The sequence below is a fragment of the Callorhinus ursinus genome, unplaced genomic scaffold (assembly GCF_003265705.2).
Source record: "Callorhinus ursinus isolate GAN/ISIS: 27379988/994484 unplaced genomic scaffold, GSC_fseal_2.0 scaffold70, whole genome shotgun sequence".
Taxonomy (NCBI): domain Eukaryota; kingdom Metazoa; phylum Chordata; class Mammalia; order Carnivora; family Otariidae; genus Callorhinus; species Callorhinus ursinus.
Genome location: NW_027397132.1, coordinates 2,035,222 through 2,053,703, shown reverse-complemented (window position 1 = coordinate 2,053,703; position 18,482 = coordinate 2,035,222). Strand labels below are relative to the sequence as shown.

The 18,482-nt window shown below is 61.3% G+C and overlaps 1 protein-coding gene across 1 annotated transcript; it reads right to left on the bottom strand.

Moving 5' to 3' along the window:
* Nucleotides 1-477: 477 nt before the first annotated feature.
* ZNF316 (zinc finger protein 316) lies at nucleotides 478-17,879 on the bottom strand. The gene is given in 7 exon segments (XM_025863702.2): nucleotides 478-4,739; nucleotides 12,248-12,361; nucleotides 12,850-12,976; nucleotides 13,764-13,921; nucleotides 14,101-14,236; nucleotides 14,238-14,478; nucleotides 14,919-17,879. Coding segments are annotated over 6 exon segments (3,075 nt in total). The 5' UTR covers nucleotides 14,451-14,478; nucleotides 14,919-17,879; the 3' UTR covers nucleotides 478-2,412.
* Nucleotides 17,880-18,482: the final 603 nt, after the last annotated feature.

The following is an 18,482-nucleotide window of genomic DNA, read 5'->3' as shown; positions in this document are numbered from 1 at the left end:
AGGAGTTTGGGGGTCTTGGGGAGGTGTCCTTTGCCTTGGCACAGAGCAGATGAGCCTGGATAAACCCACGAAGCGGCTGAGGCCTCTGAGGAAATGTCTGGGACTCAGCGCATGTCTGGACCCCCAGGAAGGGGACCTGGCCTGTCTCCTTTGACCAAGGGAAGGCTGGAGAAAACAATCCTAAGCACAATAAGATCCCAAGATAGGTGTATTACAAAGAGTATGTGGCAGTGTGGGGGGTCCGCTGGGGACTCCCAGAAAGACTTGGTAGACACAGGAGGCAGGAGCCAAAGCCCCATCTTGGGCTGACTCCTCCCAGGCCATTTCTAGTTTCTGAAAGGAGAAACTCCTAAAAAAAGTTTTTTTGGGTTTTTTTTTTTTTTTTTTTTTTTTTTTGCAGATAAAAGGCCCGAGACCTTGCAGAGCCTCCCTGAGGGCATCGAGGAGCGGCAACAACATGGAATCCAGTCAGAAAGCTCATTTCTCCACTCTTTATTAAAGCTAGGTCCTCCTGCTGATGGCTCCGGGCCAGGGCAGAAGCAGCTGGGGCCCGGGGGGCACCAAAGATATGCACTTTGAGGGGTGTGCAAGGAGGAATGAGCACGGAGCCAAACCCCAGCCATACAGGGCTTTGCTGCCTTGCCCTTGGCCCCTGAGGTTCCTGTCCCACAGGGAGAGGAAAGAAACTGAGGACAGGGAAGGCATCACCCAGCATTGCTGATGCCTCCTGGGACCCTTGCCCTCCTCAGCACCCCAACCCACCCCACCACCTCACCCAGCCAGGTGAATTCTTACCACCATCCTTGCCCCCTTCCCACCCACCAACTACTGCGCCTCCTACCCCGCCCCCAGCCCCAGCAGCCTGGCTGCTGGCTCTCAGGCCCCAAGGCCATGTCTACACTAAAACAGAAGGAACTAGGTCTACGAGGGAATGCAGTTAATTTAAAATCTGTTTTCTGGCCCCACTCACACTGGCCCAAAAGGCATTAAGGGAGGAAAGGATCTCATGTGAGCCATACTTCAGCTGCCTGCCCAGTGGCTCCCAATGGCCCAACCCGGAGGGTGGCATGCCCACCAGGTGCGGGCCTTGCATAGCTGGGTGCCTGGCTTGTCATTGAGCCACAGGCTCAAGTCCACACCCCCAGAGGTGGACTTCCACTGTACAGACTGCCCACCCTGTGACATGGAATTCTAAATAGAAACACTACTTGCTTCTAGTATAGAATAATGACAGAAGCAGCATTAAAGGGACCTGCAGACGTCATAGGGCCCTAACCCCATAGGGATGTGAGAAATGATCCTGCTGCCGACCTGTCACTTTACAATTGGTTATTAAATTTAAACAAGCACTGGGCTTAGAGGGCAGGGACCCATGTGTCCATCTGCTCGGGGGGGGGGGGGGGGGGTTGGTGGCGGCCCAGGCAGTTGAAGGCTGGGCCATGGCCGCAGCAGCCAGCAAGGGGCCCCTGAGGATCTCTGAGTGTGGCCCCTCTAGCTGCCAGAGGTGAGAGTACCAAAGGACTCAAAGGGGAGGCGGAGACCAAAACCCACCGGGCAGAATTTTGCCTGGCTGATCTAGGTGCTCAAGTGGGGTGAGAGCGAGTGACCCTCCCCCAGAATAAGGCTTCAAACTCCCTCAGGACCCTGGGACACCTGCAACCCACCCGCCTGGGGCCACAAATTTGGTTTCTGGCTTTTCCTCCTCCTCCCAGATTCTTCAGGCCATACAAGAAATGGAAATAAATATCCACAGTAGACAGAAAGAAAGCTTTCCCAGTTGCATCTCCGTCCCCCCTGGGTAGGGAGGAACATCGTCCGCCGGAAACCCATAAGGCTTCCCCTAGCCCCGCGCAGTCCTTAAAACTTCCCGGACACACTCAAATGACCAGAAGGTCCCTGAAGTCTCTCACTGAGGAATGGGAAGAAGTCGTCAGCCAAACCCACGGGAGGAGCCGGATGCTTCGCCCTCGACCACCCCACCCTCCCCTTGACGCAAGGGCTTCCCCGCCCTCGCTGTACAACCCACTTACAAACTCATCGGCCGCCGGTCCCCCAGGCCACCCAAATCGGAACCCGAGTGAAATAAATAAGATCGCCTGACATCCCTACCGCGTGGCTCCACAGCACAGACCCAGGAATGCCGCAGTCTTGGTCGGGGTGGCCGCCCCCTGCCCTCGCCTCCTCCGCGCGCGGCTCTCCTCTCCCCACGCGCCCCCTGCACGGCCGGACGAGCTTTGGCGACCCGGTTTCCCGGGGCCGGGCAGGAGGGGCGCCCGAGGCCGGGGGGGCGGGGCGGTGCACCGGGGGCTGAGGGGAAGGCACCGCACCAGGACTGGGGCCCTCAGCACCCCGAGGCCAGAGGAGCAAGGGGCCGGCGGCCCAGCGGGCTGCGCCTCCGTCGGCCTCGGGCCATCACAGGATGCTCTCCTCGTAGGCGCCCGAGGGCCCCGCGAAGGTGGCCGTCGGCTCAGAGCCGAAGCTCGTTCCGCCCGCGAACTCCAGCAGGGTGCTGCCGCGCTCCCCGGGCCCGCTGCCCGCGACCGGCGGCCCCTTGGCGGGAGCCTCGGCCTTAGACGCGGGGGCCGCTGGCGCCGAGCCGGGCGCGCCCGCCGCGCTGCGGTGCGTCTTCATGTGGGTGAGCAGGTGCGAGCTCTGCGAGAAGCGGCGGCCGCAGTTGGCGCAGGCGTAGGGCCGCTCGCCCGTGTGCGTGCGCTGGTGCGTCACGAGCACCGAGCGCTGCGAGAAGCGCTTGCCGCACTCGGGGCACGGGAAGGGCCGCTCGCCGGTATGGCCGCGCCGGTGCTTGGCCAGGTTGGAGCGCTGCGCGAAGCCGCGGCCGCAGTCCGTGCAGCGGAAGGGCTTCTCGCCCGTGTGCGTGCGCCGGTGCCGCTTGAAGTCCGAGCTGTGGCCGAAGCCCTTGCCGCAGTCGGGGCAGCGGTGCGGCTTCTCCTCGGCGTGCGCCCACTGGTGCCGCGTCAGCGCCGCGCTCTGCCCGAAGCGGCGGCCGCACTCGCCGCACGCGTACGGCCGTTCGCCCGTGTGCGCGCGCCCGTGCGCCGTCAGGTGCGCGCGCCGGCTGAAGCCCGCGCCGCACACGCCGCACACGAAGGGCTTCTCGCCCGTGTGGCCCCGCACGTGCGCCGCCAAGTGCGAGCCGCGGGCGAAGCGCGCGCCGCACTCGGGGCACGGGAAGGGCCGCTCGCCCGTGTGCGTGCGGCGGTGGCGCGCCAGGTGCGAGCCGTACACGAAACTCTTGCCGCAGTCCGCGCAGCGGTGCGGCCGCTCGCCCGCGTGGTAGCGCTGGTGCTTGGCCAGCGCCGCGCGGCGCCCGAACGTCTTGCCGCAGTCGGAGCAGATCCACGGGCTTTCCTCCTCAGCTAGCGCGGCGGGCGCCGGCTCGGCCAGCAGCCCCCCGACGGCCGGCGCGAACGCGCGCAGCCCGCCGCCGCCGCCGCCCCCCGGCCCGCCGCCGCCGAAAGGGTCGCAGGCTAGCCCGGCGCCCTCCACCAGGGCGAGCCGGCCCCCCAGGGGTCCCGGCAGGGGGCGCCCGTCGGCCGGCAGCCGCTCCCCGAAGTCCGGGAGGCCCAGGATCGGGAAGCCGTCCGGGTGGAGCCAGGACTTGGGGTGCACGGGAAAGTGGAAGCCGAGTGGGTGCGAGGAAGGGCCTTCGCCCTCCCCTAGGCCGTTGCCCAGCTCGAGGAACCGCCTGTCCGGCTCGGGGTCCTCCTTGCGCCCGGGGCTGGGCCCCACCGCCGCCGCCGCCGCCGCCTCCGCCTCCTCTCTCGCCTCGGCCTCTCCGTCCGCCTCGCCGGCCTCGGCCTCCTCGGGCCCCTGCGGCCCGACCTCGGCCTCCTCGGGCCCCGCCGCGGGCACCGTGTCGCAGGGCTCCCGCCGAGGGCCGTCGCTGCCGGGCTCCGCGCAACCGCCGCCGCGCCGGTGGCGCTGGAAGTCGGCGCGCAAGCGGAAGGCCTGGCCGCAGTCGGGGCAGCAGTGCGGCCGGTCGGCCGTGTGCACCGCCTGGTGCCGCGCGAGCGCCGAGCTCTGGCTGAAGCTGCGGCCGCAGTGCGGGCACGGGTAGGGCCGCTCGCCCGTGTGCGTGCGCTGGTGCGTGACCAGGTAGGAGCGGCGCCCGAAGCCCGCCCCGCAGAAGGCGCAGCGGTAGGGCCGCTCGCCCGTGTGGATGCGCCGGTGCGTGACCAGGTGCGACTTGTAGACGAAGCGCTTGCCGCAGTCCGGGCACGGGAAGGGCTTCTCTCCGGTGTGCGTGCGCTGGTGGATGGCCAGGTGCGAGCGGTACACGAAGCCCTTGCCGCACTCGTCGCAGCCGAAGGGCTTGACGGCCGCGTGGTAGCGCTGGTGCTTGGCCAGCCGGGACCGGTGCGGGAACACTTTGCCGCACACGTCGCACGTGGTCTCGGGCCGCCCGGCCGGAGCAGCCACGGTGGCAGGGAACGCCCAGGGCGCCAGCAGGTTCACGCCAGGCTCCCGGCCCGGCAGGAAGGGCTTCGCCTCGGACCCCTCGGCCAGGACCCCGAGGCTCCCGGGGTCGGGACCCCACCCCTCCGGAGTCTGCGCTGAATCCGAGTCATCGGGGCCCCACGTTCCAGGAACGTCCCCCACGCCGTAGGCCGCTGACCAGAGCCCCGGGGGCTCGTTCTCTTCCTCGGCCACCTCCGCCAGGAAGTCCTCGTCGTCGTCCTCCTCATGGTCGTCTAGGTCGTCGGTCCAGAACCAGGCCCCTGAAGGCGACAAAGGAAGGCCAGAAGAGAGGTGAGAGTCGGTCGAGGCAGCCCCTTGCAGGCTCCTCCCTAGAGAAACCACAGCTTGCGCGGGACCCCAAGCTCCCCGGCACCGAGCCTCCAACCCCAGGCTCTGGACCCGCAGGGTGCCTCTGCATTCCACGAAGGGAGAGGCTGTGCGCGTTCCAGCGCACGTGGGGCAGTAAAGCCGCGGCCTCCCTCAGGAGGAACTCGGCAGACGGGAGAAATATGCGCGTGGGTGGCCCTCCTAGGGGAGGCCGAAATTCTTTGACTTCTTGGCACTGTCCTCAAATGGCCTCAACTAATTAATCCCTCTTCCAGATCTCCAGTGCTTGCCACCGTGCTGAGAAACGGGAAAGCTCTACGAAGTTGGGTGACCTTGCCTGTAGGTTTCTGGGAGACCAGGGGCTAAGCCCATAACAGGGGTCCAGTACTCAGAAAAACAGAGACTCCTGAGCTGTTCTCCCCAAAACCCCTTGTCTTCCAGAGAACCCCACCCCCGCTTGGCCCAAGGCAAGCAAGGCTCCAGTACCAGCACAGCCCCAGGGCCTTGCAGCTGAGGACCTGCCTTGTAAGCACCTAAGTTTTGCTCAGCATCCCTTCCTCTCTGAGTTCTTCTCCACCAGCCTCAGGCTGGCCAGCAGTCGTGGGTCGCCCTCCCACTCTCAGAGCAGAACCTGAAAAGGCTGCCTTGAGCCATGGAGACCTAAGGGGCCACTGGGCCCCAGCTCTCTGCACTCATCCTAACAGTCTCCAGCAGTGATTCAGGCACAGCCCAAGCTTCCCTGCTAAGACACCCCAAAGCTTGGCTTTTTCTGAGTGGCGGTGCATTTGGGAAACAGTCCCAAGCTGGCTAAGACTGGGTGAACTGCTAGCACCTTCCTATCACAGAAGGCCAAGGACACCCCCCCCCAAAATGTCCTGCAGTTCTCTACCTCCTCCACCAAAGCGACCTCTCTGTTCAGTGCAGAGCGTGGGTACAGAGTCAGGCCTGGAGGGTTTTCTAGTTTATAAAATGGAGTGCTGATAGGCCTGCCACCATTCTCAGGAGAGAACTACCATTTGCAGAGCAGGCACTAAGTCACACAAAGAAGAGAAGGGAAAACACCTGACCCACAGTGGCCCCAGGTGTCGCAAAGCACCTGTGTGCCTACTTTGTCATGTACACTCCACCCCGTGTGGGTCCACAGTGGTCGCACACCATGCTGTCGCCCTCCCCAGAATCCTAGCATCTGGAAGGTTCTAGAGGGTGGGAAAACCCTCCTCTACCCCACCTGGGTCCACCACCGAAACTGTGGCCAGGCATCACCTGGCTGGATGAGTGTGGATCACCGAGTCCTGCCCCCGAGGGAAGGTGGGGGCCCAGGAGGGCTGCCCACCCTGGCTCAGCCCTTGTCCTATATTCTGTACGGCACTCTACATGTAGGGAATTTGGTCACGTGGGAGAACACAGCAAAGCGCGGGGACAAATAAAGCCAGACACAGAACTGTTCGGGCATGATTTCAGCTGTGAACAAAAACACGCATCATTTAAAGGCGTACAGAAATGGGTTATTTTATTTTTTTCAGAATTGTAATACTTTCAGTTTTCTACAGTTAGTACTATTACACTGTTAAAGTAAAAATAAGTGTTAAAATAGGAGACCAAAGTTTCCTGAACTAAGCTCAGTTTACGTGCGGCCGCCACCTGGGGCCACGAGTGGGTGGCGTGAGACGTCCACCCCTTGCAGAGCACAGAGAAGGCCCAGCTCCTCACTGGGAAGGCCAGAACACCCTCATGAAACAGGAAGGAATGGTGGAGGCACAGGCAGTTCGCGGGTACTCAGATCAGCTGGGCGTTCTTCCCATGAATCTCAAAAAGAATTTTACCACAAGACTCTGGGGAGGGTCTTGAGTAGTTTGAATTAGAGACTCCCCAAGGCAGGGGGAATTGAAGCGCAGGAACACGTTCAGCGTCTTAGTGGGGTTAGTGTGCACCCCAGGACCTAGCCCAGGGTCAGCCCCTGCTGGATACAAAGCCAACACGCAGGCCAAATTACCTAGGCCACTCAGAACTGGGAAGGGTGGGCCAGGTCCCAGTGACTCACCCACAACACCTCTTCCTTGGGGTCTAGGAGTAGAGGAAAGCCCCCATGCACACCAGGGAAGGGGAGCCCTTGCCCGGCCCCCACCTCAAACCTCTGCAGAGAGGAGCGATACAGGAGGGACCTCCAGAGCCAACACAGGCCTCTTGTCCAGGAATGAGAAACCACTGAACACACGGCAAGGTGGTGGACAGCACCACTGACACCAAATGAGGAGTAGTAAGGGCGGCTGTGTCCCTGGGCAGTCAGAGCCGGCTGCACCCCAAGATCGCCGGGAGGAGCAGGGCCACTGGAGGGGGAGGCAGAGGAAGACCAGCGGGCCCTGAGGCTGGGTTCTGTTCCCTTGTCTTTCTGTCACCAAAGTGGGCCAGAGTCTGGAGGTGGGGCCCTGGAGTGGGGGCGGCCAATGGAAGGGTCACTCCGGGTTCCCAGGGAGTTTGCTGGAATCCAAGTGAGCACTTACCAGGTCTCCTTGTGAGACGACAGCCAGGGCAGAGAATGCTTTTACAAGGTGGGTGAGGGGACATTTTGTAACAGGGGCCTATAGGGTCAAACACAGTTGCTTCTTCCAGAACCCACAGGGGTAGGGCAGAGAAGGGGACCCTGGGAAGTGGGAGCTGCTGCTTCATCTCCCCGCAACATTTGCTCCCAAGGACTATGACCCTGGGTGATGATTAGCTAGGCTGGAACCCGTGCTCTGAGGCCCGATGACAATCCCAGGGGCTGACCCGTGGCCCTGTCAGGAGAGGCCCTTTGTCAGTAAGTGCCCTACCGAGGCACTAACCACAGGGCCTCGGAGAAGATGAAAGCCCCCGAGCCACACGCCTGGTGCACCTCTGTCCCCGAGCTGCTGGGAGGCCCACCGCGGGCTGCTCAGCACGACAGACACACAACGCCCTGAGAACCAGGCCGTTTTCTACGACTCCCGCCCCCGAGCAACTTCTGCCCGGTCCGGGAACCCACCCTGACCTGGCCCCATGGTGAGTCGGCTCTGACTAAACCCATCTCTGCTGGGGCCCGAGAGTAAAGTCAACACCTGCTCCTGACTTCTCCATCCAGACCCGGAGACTCGAAGTGCGTTTGAGGAGAGCCCCCCATCGAGGAACAGTTAGAAGGGGAGGACATGCACAGGGTTGGGGTGCCCAAGCTGCAGGTGGGCTCCTGCCTCCAGGACTGCTGGTCAGCTGCCCTTCCTTCCCACTGAGCAGGAGTTTGGTAACCAGGGCTGTACTCAAGTGTGGGGGAGACGGCAGCTCGCGACAGGGCCAGGTTTCTGTACTGGGCTCTGTCCTCCCATGAGCACAGGGCCCGCCCCCCATCACTGGCAGGTGCCCTCTCTGGCCTCAGTCTCCTCATCTGTACCATGAATATAATACCAAGGACCAGCTATCAACAGGAGCCTTCCTCACGTGGAATGTTTCCTGGCTCCTTCCCCTTCTGCCAACACCACGTGTCCAGGGCTCTGAGGCAAGACAGGACCCAAGTGCCTTCTCCCTGGCTCAGACAAAAAAAAGGGGGATTCGGGGACACCCAGGGCCCCCTCAGGGGTGTGCCAAAGGCAGGGAAGGCCCACGCTAAGGACTACTATCCCCCCGACCCCGGTGGGGCAGACAGGCCCAGCCCAGGTGCTCCGCCCAGGTGCTCACGGGCTGTGTGAGGTAAAGACCACCTGCAGGCTGGTCCCGGGCCTGCATTCCACAGCTGCTCCTGACCTCCTCCCCTCCAGAACCACTGACTGTGCTCACCGACCCTGAGATTCCCCCACCTTAGTGTTTTACCTCTTACTGCTCTGAAATTCCCTCTCTCCTTTCCTGGGGCATCTTAAGCAGGTGTGATCCTGCATTCTGTAATTCTCTTCCCTCCTTCGCTTTCACATGAGGGGCAGGAGTGCAGCCAAGGAGGGGGATCAGCAGCCGGCCCCGCTGGGTGCCAGGCCCGTGCCGGGTACCGGGGGGACAGCACAGGGGGAGACAACACACAGTGCTAGCTCTTATGGAGGCGGCCGGAGGCAGCAGACAGGGAATGAGGAAGCAAACATCTAGGCAGGACCATTTCAAACAGCGCTGTTGGCTGTAACTGCAGGGAACATCCTGGAGTAAAGCAGGAGGGCGTGCTCCTGAAGTCTGTGTGCTCAGAGAACACGTGACTCGAGTGGGGCCTGAGAGCCGAGCCAGCCACACAAAAGGCACTCCCAGCAGGGGAAACAGTAGGCACAAAGGCCCCGAGGCAGGCGAGAGCTTGAAGACTAAGGTGGTCTGTGGGGCCGAGCCTGAAGAGCTAAGGGTGCAGGAGATGAGCTTGGAGGGGCAGCGGTCTCAAGCCACAGCAGGGCCCAGACGCTGCGCCAAGTGCACGGGGAGGCTACTGGAGGGAAGGCAGAGGCAGCTCGGGGACGCCTGTGGCCACAGGCCCACCGGCCTCCTGGGAGCCTGGGACGGGGTGGGGCAAGGAAGGCAGAGTGACAGGGACTAATCGGGCCAGGCCCACTCAGGTGCCAAGGACACTGCACGAGGGGACTGGACTAGGAGAAGCCCCTTAAGGTGCAGGTTCACTCTGAAATGCCCATCAGGTAAGTGAGTGGAGAGGCCAAGCATACGGACGGACAAGCAGACAGGGAGAGAGCTGGAGAAAGCAGCTGCGGATGGGCAGCATGGACAGAAGCTCTGGCCGAGGTCACCTAGAGAGAACAGAAGAGGATGCAGGACCGTCCTGGTCTCGGGAACAAGTGGGGGCAGGTGGAGAAGCAGCCGGGAAGGCAGCTGAGAAACCAGGGGTGTGTGGGGTCCTCGGGGCCAAGAGCGTCCACCGCAGAGAGCAGAGAGCCAACCCAACAAGGACACAAGGCCAGACCACCGGGCCCAGGTGGTGGCGGTGTCCTCAGGAGGTGTGTGGTCGGCTGGCAGGCACACTTTTCTCCAGCCACGACCCAGCTGCAGTGCAGATGTGGGCAGGAAATGGGGTCCTGCAAGGGCAGGGGTCTGGCAGGCGACTCCACGGGGCTATCACAAACGGGGGGGGGGGGCGCTGTTCACCAAGGCGGGGGGGGGAGAAGGGGGCAGGAAGGGGGGCGGGGTCGGGAGAGGTGAGGAGAGCGAGCAGCAGTGAGCTGAAGGGGGTGGCCCATGGGCTGGGGGGCCGGAGCACGGAGCTGGAAGGGCAGAGCAGGGGACTTCAGGTCAGTACAGGGATGGGGCGCCTGAGTGGAAGAAGCCGGCCACAGTCCAAACCTTTTGGCCCAAGTCTTCAAGAAGCACAAGAGAGGAAGACTCTTGTGTTCTGCCAGACTACAATCTAGAAATCCAGAAATTGTCAGGCTCACAACAGTTAGCGTCTGTCCTGCCAGACCCAGCAATTCTCAATTCTCGACGGACTCAGCCACACAGAAATGAGTATGGGGAGAAGAGGGGAGGGAGACCATTTAGCAAACAGACTACAGTCATAGTTAAGAAACGCTTTGGAGGGGCGCCTGGGTGGCTCAGTCGTTGGGCGTCTGCCTTCGGCTCGGGTCATGGTCCCGGGGTCCCCGCATCGGGCTCCCTGCTCAGCGGGAAGCCTGCTTCTCCCTCTCCCACTCCCCCTGCTTGTGTTCCCTCTCTCACTGTGTCTCTGTCAAATAAATAAAATCTTTAAAAAAAAAAAAAAAGAAAGAAAGAAAGGCCTTGGATGGGGCGCCGGGGGGGCTCAATCGGTTCAGCGGCCCACCCTCGATTTCAGCTCAGGTCATGGTCTCAGCGTCCTGGGATTAAGCCCCGAGTTGGGCCGGGGAGTCGGCTTGAGGATACTCTGCCCCTCACCCCGCTCTCACACGAGCACATGCACACAAATAAATAAATAAAAATTAAAAGAAAGAGAGAAAGGCCTTAGATGGGTTTGCCCTACCAGAGCTGACCCCCGCAGACAGCAGCATGTCTAAGACTATGCCTGGATCCTGTATCAGCCAAGGGCTCACCAGGTGGCACGGGTGGGGACGGGGGTGGGTGGTCGAGGCTCACCGGCCCAGCTAGCCAGCCTCCTCAGGGTGCTGCCGGACCCCACCCAGGACCACCCCCACTGGAGCCTGCAAAAGGTTGTACCCCAGGACCCAAGAAGCATGGAGAATGGGGGTACATCCAGCCCACATGATGAGAGACTGGCCAAGGCAGGCCCGTGGCCCCTTTATCTACAGGTGGCTTTTCTGAGCTGTGCCCATAAACAGGGCCCACCTCTCACTGAGATCCCCCTCTGAGAAACGTTTGTCCCAGACTCATCCCGGAAGCAGCTGCGATGGTCTCACCAGTCAGAGCCCACCCAAGTCTGAAGCCCAGGAACGGTTCCCAGAGAGGGCCCCACAGCACGTGGAGAGCCGGGGTCGGAAGGCCATCCTGCAACACCATGGCAAGTGAGCCCTGGGGCTGAGCCCACCTTGGGCAAGCCACGGCGTCCCCACTTTCAAAGTCAAAGTCCTCATATGCGAGATCAATTGGTCGCCTCTGCCCTGCTACGGCCCAGGCTTGTTGAGAGGATACAGGGTAAACGGGAAAACACTCTGAAGAGACCACCCGTAGGTGTAGTAACACGGTCTGTGTTTTTGTGTATTTTTATCTTGAAATATGTCTATGAGCTGCTCCGAGTCTATCCAGGCACCTGATTGGCATGAGCCATCCAGTGGCCCTCACTGGGGAGACGTCACTCGAGCCCAAAGGCGGACACACCCTCCACGGATCTCTCTCAAACACTGAGCCTGACTCACAGACCTCGTGAAGCACCTCCACAGAACCAACAGTCCCACGACCTCGGCTTGGAAATTATGGATTTAGGTCAAATTCTTTGTTCTCCATGTGAGCAAAGCGAAGCTCAGACAGTTGGGGAAACAGAACCACATCAGCGGTGTCCAGAGAAATTCGCCACCCTGAACACTTCGCTCCAAAATCTCCCTTCTGGAAGGGGTAGAGCTGCGCACCCAGGCCGGAGGCCTGCCCCCCAGACCCTTTTGCTCAGAGATAGCCCAATGGGTGGAGAAGCCACAGGACCGGTTCAAGTGTGGGAACCAGAAAGGCGGGTTCCTGCACTCTCAGCCAGAGTCTGCCCAGTTCCTGCACTTATTTCTCTGAGCCAAACACTTAACAAATGGCCCTCACTTAGAAAAAACAAAAAACAATCAGAGGCTCCCAGGCAGGGACAGGGACATTTTCCAAGGCTCCTAAGAGGAACCCATAGGTTCTCTAAGGATTCGCCAGCCTGGAGAGGCCAACGCACAAAGGCAGAGGTTAGCGCGTGCTGGCCTCCCTATCCAAGCGGCCCACTCCACATCCCAGACCACCAGCATCAAGGCCACAGCACAGAGCTAAGGTCCAGGCCAAAGTCTGGCAAAGCCCTGAGGAGCTGCGTCAGCAGAAACCCCACGAGATTCCATCTCCTACTCACCTGTGTAGACGCCAGTGACAATGTCTCCTTCATCAGGACGGGGGCTATCTGGGACCCAGGGCTCCTCCCCTTGCTCCAGCCGGAAGATCAGATCCGGCTTGGGGATTGGGTAGCCTGGCCAGGAGAGAAACAGCCGGCAGCTGCAGGGCTGCGCTGGCCAGGCCCCGCCCTCACCGCTCACAGTGCCATCCCCGACATGCCCACCGGCTCCTCGCTCTCCCTTCCCGGACAGCCCTCCCACCTCTCGGCCTCCGCCCTGGGAAATCCCACATTCACAAGTCTAGAGTTTTGCCCTGCGAGCCAGAGCTGTCCTGCTCAGCCCCTCCACACACCTTCAGTCCCCCTAGCCCCTGACTCCTCAGCCCCGGAGGCCTCGGCGGGGCAGACGGCCCAGGGACCGGAGCTGGACCGGCGGCTCCCAGAACACATCCCCCTGGCCCATGGCACTGCGGGGCCACAGCGGAGACCCCGGTCCCTGGGACTCCCCCAAGAGGTGGGCTGGCTCCAGGACGCCCCTCTCCTAGATGCTGGGGCTTCAGAAGCCACTCTCTCAAATGGCTAGGCTGCTGGGAGCCATCATACCACACAGCCTCCCGGCTTACCCAAGGACACCAGGATCCCATAGTTTTCCTGCATGACGTCCTTGTAAAGGTCCCGCTGGTCTGCGCCCAGCCTTTCCCATTCCTCCAATGAGAAGTACACAGCCACATCTTCAAAGGTCACCAGCCCCTGGAAAACAGAGCCCTGGCCTCTGCCCTAAGCTGCTCTCGGAGAGAGGCGGGGGAGCCCCTAGAACGCGAGCAACAGAAAAAGCTCGTCAAGAAGGGCTGACCGTGGTCCTGCAACACGGAGCTCACGGGGACACAGCCCGACATCCCGTCCCTGACAGGCCTGCATCGGCCCAGCAGTACTCAAGGTGTGCAAGCCTGGCGGTGGCCCTGAAAGCTAAAGACCCCATTTCCGTTCAGAGATTAGGAACCCAGGCTCAGAGAGGGTGAACGCTCAGCGTGTGGGGGGCGGGGGGCAGAGCCACGACTCACACTGAGGTCAGGAGATGAGAAAGCTCAAGTTCATGGCTGTGCAGGGAGGCTGTGTCCTACCCCCTCACTGTCCACCTTAAGCCAGTGGTCACATCAGCAATGTGAGGGCCCACACCTGGGTGCATAAGCGGCATCAACTCAACCGACTGTGGGCACTGGTGCCCGATCTGAGAGGGCTTGGCAGGAAACCCAAGCCTGGACAGGTGACAGGCCCTCCAGGTAAGGGGCCGTAGTGCAGCCACGTGAGGGGCAGTCAACATGCTCAGGACATGATGGCCTGGGAGGGGCTGGGCCCCGGGCAAGTGGAACCACGTCCCAGGGGCTTGGGGCTAGAGACCCCCCGTCGCTTCTTGCTGCCCCGTCCCCGCTCACAGCCTGAACTTGCCCTGAGGACCACAGAGCCTCTGCTTTGCCCACAGGGGTCTCCAGGACAGCAGGTGCCTGGTTAACTGAGCTCCAGAGAGGGAGCAGCTCACCTGAGACCCAGCGGTCAGGGAATCGTCATCATCTTCCTCCTCCTCGTCTTCCTCTTCCTCCTCTTCCTCCTCCTCGTCCTCCTCGTCCTCGTCCTCCTCCTCCTCCTCCTCCAGGTCCTCATCCCGAGGCAGGGCTGGAACCCGGGCAGCCTGCGAGGCTGAGGGGAAGACCCGTTAGGGGCCCGCCTTCCCCATCGGGCCGCGGTCACCTCTGGCCGGACAGCAAGCAGGGGCAGCAGCTCCAGCCTCCTCCGTTTCAGAGCCTGGGTCCCGACGCCCCAGCCCCGCCCAGGCCCCCCGCAGCCTCCTACCCCGGGAGCCGGTTCCTTTCTCTTACCCTGTCGCTGGAGAACCGGGGACTTGGCATCAGCAGCGTGGCTGCGGCGCTCCCGGGCCCCCAAGGTCAGACTCCGCTCCTCCGCCGTCACCTCCACATCGCCGTCCTCCTCCAACTCCACCTCCACCTGGTCCGCGTGCCCTGCCCGCCCCCCCCCCCTCCTGGTCCCCCGCCACCTGCTTGTCCGGGCCTTCCCCCACCGGGATCTCTTCCTCCTCCTCCTCTATCTCCACCTCTTCCCCCTGGTCTTCTTCCTCTTCTTCCTCCTGAGCAGGACCGCATTCCAACCCATCCTCCGCCTTCGCCGGCTGCGTGGCTGGTGAGCCCGGAGCGGTTCGCAGGGCTGCCATCTTCCCCAGAGGAGAGCCTCAGCTCGGCCTGAAACACAGACGGGCGGCGGTGACGAGCTGCCCGCAGCACACTCACGCGCCTTGCTCGGGCCTCACACGGGCCTCACGCCGCCGCGTCGGAGGCAGGACTCATCCCCCCCCCCCCCCCCCCGTTGGACAGAAACGGCTCCAGAGTTGAGGAAGGACCGGGGCTCTTCCCATGAGCTCACGTGGCAAACTGGGACATTCTGTACCCAGAAAAACTAACCACAGAGCCCCTCTCCGTGACCCCATCATAGAGCCTCAGCTCTTTCTTGCCAGCAATGATGTGCTGCATATGAACTGCCATGCTGTCTTGGAGTAAATCAGGGATTTAGCTCAGGTCTTTATCCTCAGGGGCCATGAGAAGCAGGGAGTCCAGGCAACACGGCCGAGAGTGGCCCACATTTGGCTGAAAGGGGTGAGTGCAGCCTGGGAGGAACGGCTCACCTGGCGTACAGGGGAAAATGCTCACCCAGCTCTCAGCACTCACACTGTGCCGGCAGGGGTGTGAGAGGAGAGGCCTGGGCAGGGGTGCAATGAGACTGGCAGGCTCATTCACCACTGCCGGGAAAGCCAGCAGGTCAGGATCCCTCCTGCCAGAGGCGGCACACAAGAGGTCCTGAGTGTGTGTTACCCTCTGCGTCTCTCTTGCCCCTCACTCCATCCAGGGCATCTAGAAAAAGTTCAACAGATCACGGAGATCTGGTTCATCGCTGGACCGGCAAAGATGATCTAAAATGCCCTGTGACAACTCTTCAAGTTTAAAGGATCAGAGAATCCCAGGAGAGAATCCTACTCATACCACTGTCACAGCTGGCTCAGCCCAGGTGCTAGGCAGAGATACAGCCAAGCTGCTGCATGGCCCACAGCCAACGGCTGTAGACCTGATGGACAGGAGGCTAAGGGCCCAGGGGCCACTCCTCCCTCCCAGGTGCCCGCTGGAGGCCCTAGGGCAGGACAGGGTCACAGTTTTGATAAAAATCAGTTTCTGAGGCTCCTTTTTGAGTGAAAGCTTAAGAATGAGCCCGCCACCCAGCATCGGACCCATCAGTGCTTAAGACCTAAACAGGGCTCTTTCCAAAGTGATCCAAGCCCACTGCAAAACACAGCAACCCCCAAATCCTGGGGCGAGGGCATGAACGCCAGAGGGTTCCTGCAATGTCAGGCCACATGGGGCAGCTGGGCCCACCCCCGCTCAACCGGCTCTACCAGTAGGCAGCATCTGCCACAGAACCCCAACAACGGGACAGGGACACCCCACGTAAAGACGTGCAGGGTCAAGAAAACAGCTCAGAACACAGGGTACCTATGAAAAAACTGCTCTTATTCCCCAACCCATCGCTTTTTTATTAATCACGCAGCATACACTCGTTCTCTGAACTGCTCCAAGCTACTGCTTTCAATCCACGCTTTAACAGCCAGGGAACTCAGAGCATCAATGAGGGCCTCCCAGAGGCCAAGGCCCAGGTCCAGGAGCTGGAATGCATGGGCACCCAGAAGCCACCTCTGTCCCACCCTTCACATTCCCCTCTAGCTGACTGGATTGCGAATTCAGTCACTGAACCCAACGTCACAGGTGAAGAGCTTTGCCTAAGTGGGCCACCCCAGCCATCAGCTTCTCCCCAAAACCAACATCCTTGGTCTCCGTAGCTCTTTGGCCATGTGAAGGCGCCAGAGTGTAGAAACACGTGTGCCAAGTGCTACTCTAGCCACCTCCAGGAAGACGCAGCCGCCCTACCCAGCACTGAGGGCACTGAGAATGCTCAGCAAAGGTTTCCTAAGCGCCACCCACCTCAGGATCCAGAGGAGGGCTTTCCTCACCCAGGCCTCAGGCTACAAATCCAGGCTGAACCCAGACACCACACCAAGCCCAGCGGAGCTGTCTCCTGCCTGGCCACCGTCCAGAGCAGACTCCCACAGGCCAGTCTGCCGTATCCAAGGACCGACTCGCAACAGAAGAAAACCCCAGGGCTTTGGAATAAAGTGGCCCCGTGCTGGTCCCACCTCTAAACCTTTGCCCATGCTATTCCCTTTCCCTGGAACTTGCTTCCCTTCTCCTTCACTGATCCTCTGGAGGTAGCCTCCTGGGCCCCCGTTTCACCCAGTTCCCCGAACTCTGTCCTCACAGCACCTCACTTTTATATATTTACAGAATTGTCTCCTTACTGCCTGTCTCCCCAAACACACGGTCAACTGCAAGAAGACGGAAGTTCCCTTTGCTCATCCCTGAATCCCCCTGTGTCCGACACAGAGCTACTCAAATATTTATTAAGGAAGTGACTCTAAAATCTGTAATCAATGGGATGAACATGAGATTTTAAAAACTCAGGGGCTCCTGGCTGGCTCAGACAGTAGAGCATGCGACTCCTGACCTCCGGGGCGTGACTTCAAGCCCCACACTGGGCCTAGAACTCACTAAAACAAAACAAAACTAAACACCTCAGTATTCTGGCCCCACTGCCACATTCCAGAACAGACTGACCGCTCTTCAGGGTCCTTCCAAATGGAACCCACGCCAGAAGCACTGAGAGTGTCTGCCTTCAAAGAGGCTGGTGACCAGAGAAGGGAAGGGCTCAGCAGCCCTGGAGGTCAGCAGTCACCCTGCAGATGGAACCGTAGCTTAGCACAGCCAGACACCCCACATACCCCAACCCAGAATCCAGAACAGAATCATTCTGGAAAACAGACTTCAGTCACTCGGGCACCAGGTGCCTTCTGCCTCCCCAAGCGGCTGGGTGCTGGGCTCACTCCCCCAGATCCACACACTTTCCTTTCTTCTCTTCCCAGCCTGTCAGTCACTGACACTCACTCTGCCCACTTCCAGGCACCCGATTCCAGGTCAGAAGTCACAGAGGGTCATGTAAGCAGCCTCATCAACATAAACCACTCCCCCCCATCATCCCAGACCCTTATTTCCACCCGGGCCCTGCATCCTAGGATACAGCACTGCGTACACTCACAGCTGAGGATGACAAGACACCCTCCATGGAGACAAGGCAGGAAAACAAGAACAGAAAAAAAGTTTGGAAACTGTTAGAAACTCTCCACAAAAGTCCCAAATTCAAGGAACCTACATAGAGAAGGAGGAGACATTTATCTAAGCCCGTTTCCTCCCACACCCCTGTTATTGAAGGCCTTCCAGGGTTTTGTCTCCTCCAAAAAGCCTTCCTTCCTTGACTACTAGGATCCTCACTGTGTGTCCATGGATTGGGCTGCCCTACCCTCCAGGATTTAGCTCCTGGAGCAGCTGTATCCGTGGGGCCATCCCAGCTCCCCCAGGCCAGCCCCTCACCCTGCTGGCCAGCTCCCCAGACCTGCCAACACTTGTTGAACCAAACTAAGTACCAAGGTCTCACCATACAGGTGTAGCCAGGGGCCTGATCCTCCTGCACACCTCCCCTTCTCGCTACCCACCTAGTCCTCCACCGAAGGCCCGCCCCTTTCCCACCTCTGTGGCCACATGGGGCAGCCCAGACCCTGCCCAACCCTAGCGATAGGTTCCCCTACCAGACTACCAGCAGTAGAAGTCGGCACAGCAGCCCACCGGAGCCTCCATTTGCAGAGAGGGAGGACCCAGACGAGGCCCCCAAGGTCACTGAGCAAGCTCACGGGGCGCCCGGCCAAGCCGCTTCCATCCCTCCAGGGGGCTTATCGGGCTTGGGTCTCCTGCAGAGGCCGTGGCGGTGACAGCCCCTCCTGGATGGGTGTGTCCCCGGGAGCGGCCACGGCCCAACCCCCGCCCCTCAGGCCTAGCCGGCGGCGGGCACCTCCCGAGGACTCGCGCGTGTCCTCCCCAGCCCGCCTGCTCCGCGCTGCCGGCCTCCGCCCGCCCGGGGGGTCGGAGCCCTCCCCCAACGCGCGGGCTGGGGCGGGGGGTCCGCGGGCCGCGCCGGGTGTGGGCGCGGCCGCCGAATGCCCGGCCAGCGCGCCACTCCAGCCCTGCCAGGCCCAGGCCGGGGCCCCACCGGCCCCGCGGCCTCCCCGCGGCCTCCCGCGCCGGCGTGGAGGGGC